The sequence below is a fragment of the Branchiostoma floridae genome, chromosome 10 (assembly GCF_000003815.2).
Source record: "Branchiostoma floridae strain S238N-H82 chromosome 10, Bfl_VNyyK, whole genome shotgun sequence".
NCBI lineage: Eukaryota > Metazoa > Chordata > Leptocardii > Amphioxiformes > Branchiostomatidae > Branchiostoma > Branchiostoma floridae.
This window is the reverse complement of record NC_049988.1, coordinates 20,457,180-20,461,646: the sequence shown is the minus strand read 5'-3', so window position 1 is coordinate 20,461,646 and position 4,467 is coordinate 20,457,180. Positions and strand designations below refer to the sequence as shown.

The 4,467-nt window shown below is 44.4% G+C and overlaps 1 protein-coding gene across 1 annotated transcript in view; it reads right to left on the bottom strand.

Moving 5' to 3' along the window:
* Nucleotides 1–6: 6 nt before the first annotated feature.
* LOC118423821 (kelch repeat and BTB domain-containing protein 8-like) overlaps nt 7–4,467 on the bottom strand; it is a 20,269-nt gene continuing 15,808 nt past the window's right edge. Inside the window, exons 2-5 of the mRNA XM_035832088.1 lie at nt 2,308–2,568; nt 1,855–1,994; nt 1,549–1,752; nt 7–1,301 (exon numbers count right to left, since the gene is read on the bottom strand). Of these exons, the coding sequence (XP_035687981.1) occupies nt 401–1,301; nt 1,549–1,752; nt 1,855–1,994; nt 2,308–2,568 (1,506 nt within the window). The 3' untranslated portion in view covers nt 7–400. The remainder of the gene's footprint in view (nt 1,302–1,548; nt 1,753–1,854; nt 1,995–2,307; nt 2,569–4,467) is intronic.

Genomic DNA, 4,467 nt, shown 5'->3' with positions numbered 1-4,467 from the left:
TGATTGTAAAAGTTTCATAAAGGGTATATGATATCCTGGCCAGGGGGTTTAAGGTACTCAACCAGGGTTGTTAGTGAGCAGGTGAGTTGGTAGTATGAGAGACCCAGTAAATCAGGCTGGTGCCTGGTTAATGATGTTGGGTAATCACTGCTCAAATCGGACGTTAAGACACGGACATTATTGCAATCTGTTATAGAAATATGTCCCCGATCTAAAAGATAGAAGAAACCCTTTCTGTTCTGTAATATTTACCCAAATAAAAAAAATATAACACAATAGCTACACCATTGTAGGCGCATTCGACATAACACGAGATATACACAAAACATTGTTGATCAATCCTGCCCTGTGTGTCCTTATCTTGTATATCAATGCTGCTAAGCTTCAGAAGTGACGTGTTTTATTCCCCCTTAAGATATGGCAGGTATATACGTGCCACAGGGCAGTGAGAACTACGTGCTACATAACAATTACTTGGCAGGACAGCCTTCAGATCTGTCCAGGCGCCAGCAGACCTGTCATACACATATACCAGGTGTTCTTTTTCCTCAATATCATCCTCATCAATACGACAGCTAAACCATATGTGCAGCTGGTTCTCCATTACAAAAAGATAGGGATGGTTATAAACATGGTTTCCTGGATTCGGCCAGCCTTGCAGTTTCTGCCAGCAGTCTGACTCTGTGTCGTACAACAGAGTCTGGGTGTTGTGAAAATCTGTGCAGAAAATCTCTGTTCCCATGGCAACTGCTGTGCAGACTTGATCAATGATCATTGGTGGGGTCCGCTCGAACCAGCGATTCTGACTTGGATTGTAGCAATGTACTTCGGCGCTGGTGAGGAAATAGAGTTGTGAACTGCAGGACAAGGCTGCACTGTACATGTATGGAGTTTTCTTTTTGATGTATTGATATCGAAGTTGCAGCTGTGAACACTCCTGCCAGTGGTCCGTGTGCCGGTTGCACTTCCACATCCACACCAACCCACTGTCTTCCCTTACATCGGCAGCAAGATAGTATAGAATCTGATCAACTTCAAAGAGGTACTCATTATACCATGTAAAATCAATTTCATGTCTCTGCCACCTAGATATTGAGGACATACCAGCATCTTCCCACACACTCCCCGCATGGTTGTACTTATAAACAGACAATGGTTCGTTACTCTCTTGGTCACGAGTCAGGATGTAGATGTTGTTGCCACTGGTGACGGTCACGTTTTTGTCACGAGGAAAGTCTTCGGGCCTGTTGCAGCTGATGTACTTCCCTTCCCGAGGGTTCATGAAGAGGAGCTCTTTGGTACTGAAGAGAACAGAAAAGATAGTAAAGTAAATAAGATAGGACTGCGAACTCGTAGACTTTCCTGATGATTGAAGCCTTCAAAACTATTAGTCTAATATTGTAGAAAAATGAGATTTGGTATGACTTTGGAATAATATGGAGAGCATATTTACATGGCTGAGACTGTGAAACTGTGTATTGTAGGACCTAAAAATGCAGAATGATTGCAGAGCTAGTAATTCAAACGAAGAAAAAAATATATACTGACAAAGCATTTGACAGAATAGCCATCTCTGTGGTCATCCCAAGCCTTGGCTTCAGGTTGGGGTTCCCTTTCTGTACCACATTCCCGATGAACGTAGAACTCCCAGGATTCTCCCTGACCAGGGGGTGATCCAAGATGGCTGCCGTGTCGTCTGAGGTCAGCAGGTTAAAGCGGATGTGAGGGAGGATGCTGGGTAGGTGATGCAGTCTGTATACAGGATAGGCATGTATTTAGCAGTTTCCTTATAAGTTAAGTTTATTTCATGTTTAACAGTTAAAAGCCAGATATGTAACAAAACACCGAACCCACCTGTCCTCCCTGCTGTGCTGCACCCATCTCACCACAGCCTCCCACACTGTTGTCTCCTCTTTAACGTCCAGCTCATCGTTGCTGATGATCTCAGTCAGCTGATTCACACCCAGGCTGCAAAAATCCTCGCTGGAGGCAATCTGTGGAGGAAAAGATACAAGAATTGTGTGACTTAATCTATATCATAAATGTGTACATCAAAATGTATATGACAACGCATATATGCTAGGAAAAGAAACAAACAAAATCTCTACATATGTATATGTATAGCCAATATAACTGTTCATTAGCGTGTCACATGAGCTTTGCAGGCATGGTACATTGGAGCTGGTTATATCAGACTGAATGACGTGTCATGCCTAACTTTTACCCAAAAAGCCAATAAAGATGCTACTAAACAAATTTTACGTCAGGCTTTTTTTTCATATTACATCACCCAATATGAAGTCTAACCTCAGTAAAGTGTTTGGCAATCCACTGCAAACAGCGTTTCCGGACAATGTCTACAGAGAAGACATCAGCAAACTTGTACAGGTCCACACAGGTGGAGCACTCCACATTCATGGCCATGTAGCTGCTGCAGGTGTCTCTCACATAGTCCAGTTGGAGGAGGTCAGCTGCCTGGTACAGGGGCTGCACTTTGTCCAGGGACAATCTGAGGGTTCCCGAGTAGATGTAACTCAGGATATCCCCAAACATACCCGCCTCTAAACCCTGCAAGGGGGTTAAAAATCATCTTTATTACACACAAGATGAATACATACATGTATATATTACAAGCTAAAAACCTAGGACAGCCCTTTGTCTAGATCTGTTCTCCAGGAGGGCGCAAGGTATTAAAAGAAGTACAGCGACAAATTAAAATCGTTTAAAAACATTAACGTCACATTTCATAACATTTTTGGCCCAGATACATCATAAAATTTAGACCCAGATACAAACTAGTTTCTGTAGATAAACAGTCCTGAAGTACAGTCCCAAGTAGGTGTGTTTCGGGCACACTAGGATGCACAGAGTGCGCACTTTCCCAGTCTACTTTTAAGATGTCTCACTTCACGGTCTTTGTAGCTGACCGGACAGAGTGACTTCAGCTTTGCAGTGTTCTCGCCGTTAATCCAACCTCTGCTCCCTACTTTGGAACAGGTCCAGTCCCTGTAACAGAATAAATATCAAACGTTTATCACACAAGGTACTATTATCAAGGTATATAATATTATAATCTCCAAGCAGATACTGCAATAAGATCAAAATGGTACCCAATGCACAGTATTAGGCAGGCTACACTTATTTGCCAGCTTTTGATTCATGTACTACCTGATGCTACCGTAGGATCTGCTTGGAAATTAGGTATAGATAGAAGGGGAATGTATCACATATAATGTTATATCAAATTTTCACCCTATTTGCTATTTTCTCTCCATATTCTCTACTTCTTCTATAAATAGTAGTCTGTTTCTGATGTTTGCACATTTGTCTTTTAAAGACAGACTTGTAATCAATGGTAATATTAGTAAAATACTGTACTAGTATGCAGCCAGCTAGGTTGACCTTTAAAAGTTTAACCCCTAAACACCAACAGCATCAGTAACTGGGGAGGGGGGCATAGAGAGGATACATCAACAGAAATATAATTTTGGGGTAAACAATGGCGTTCCCACTTTTACAAGTTCTCTATCATGTGTATCATCTATGGAAGTTCCCTGCTTCACTCTATTCTAATCACGTCGTCATGCCAACCCTACCTGTAAAACAACCGTCTTCTGCCGACTTTCCGCCATGTCACTTGAAAACATGACCCTGAAGTAGGGGCTGGCCGCGGACAGAACAAGCCGATGGCAGGGAAACCGCCGGCCCTCGACTTCAAGGACGCCATCCTGCAGTACTCCAGCCTTCTGTAAGTCGCCTACAATTTCAAGAAACCCGTGCAGATAGCTCTCGTCTTGGTAGGAACGAGGACGAACTGCGCTGACGTGGGTTTCTCGGTAACGGCCGCATGTAGCCAGTCAAAAGTATGCAAATGAGACAGCAGTCACATGTATGCTAGACACAAAAGACAAGCATTAGGCACAGTCACAGGCAGACAGGATCTCGCTAGGCAGAAGGCAGCTAAAGCAATGCCTCTATACAGATGAACATCCCTGCCGATCCCCACCCATCCCTACCAATCCCCACCCATCCCTACCAATCCCCACCCATCCCTACCAATCCCCACCCATCCCTACCAATCCATACCCATCCCCACCAATACCCACCCATCCCCACCAACCCTCACTCATCCCCACCAATCCATACCCATCCCTACCAATCCATACCCATCCCCACCAATCCTCACTCATCCCCACCAATCCATACTCATCCCCACCAATCCACACACATCCCCACCAATCCACACACATCCCCACCAATCCACACACATCCCCACCAATCCATACCCATCCCCACCAATCCACACACATCCCCACCAATCCACACACATCCCCACCAATCCACACATATCCCCACCGATCCACACACATCCCCACCAATCCACACACATCCCCACCAATCCGCACACATCCCCACCAATCCACACACATCCCCACCAATCCATACCCATCCCCACCAATCCACACA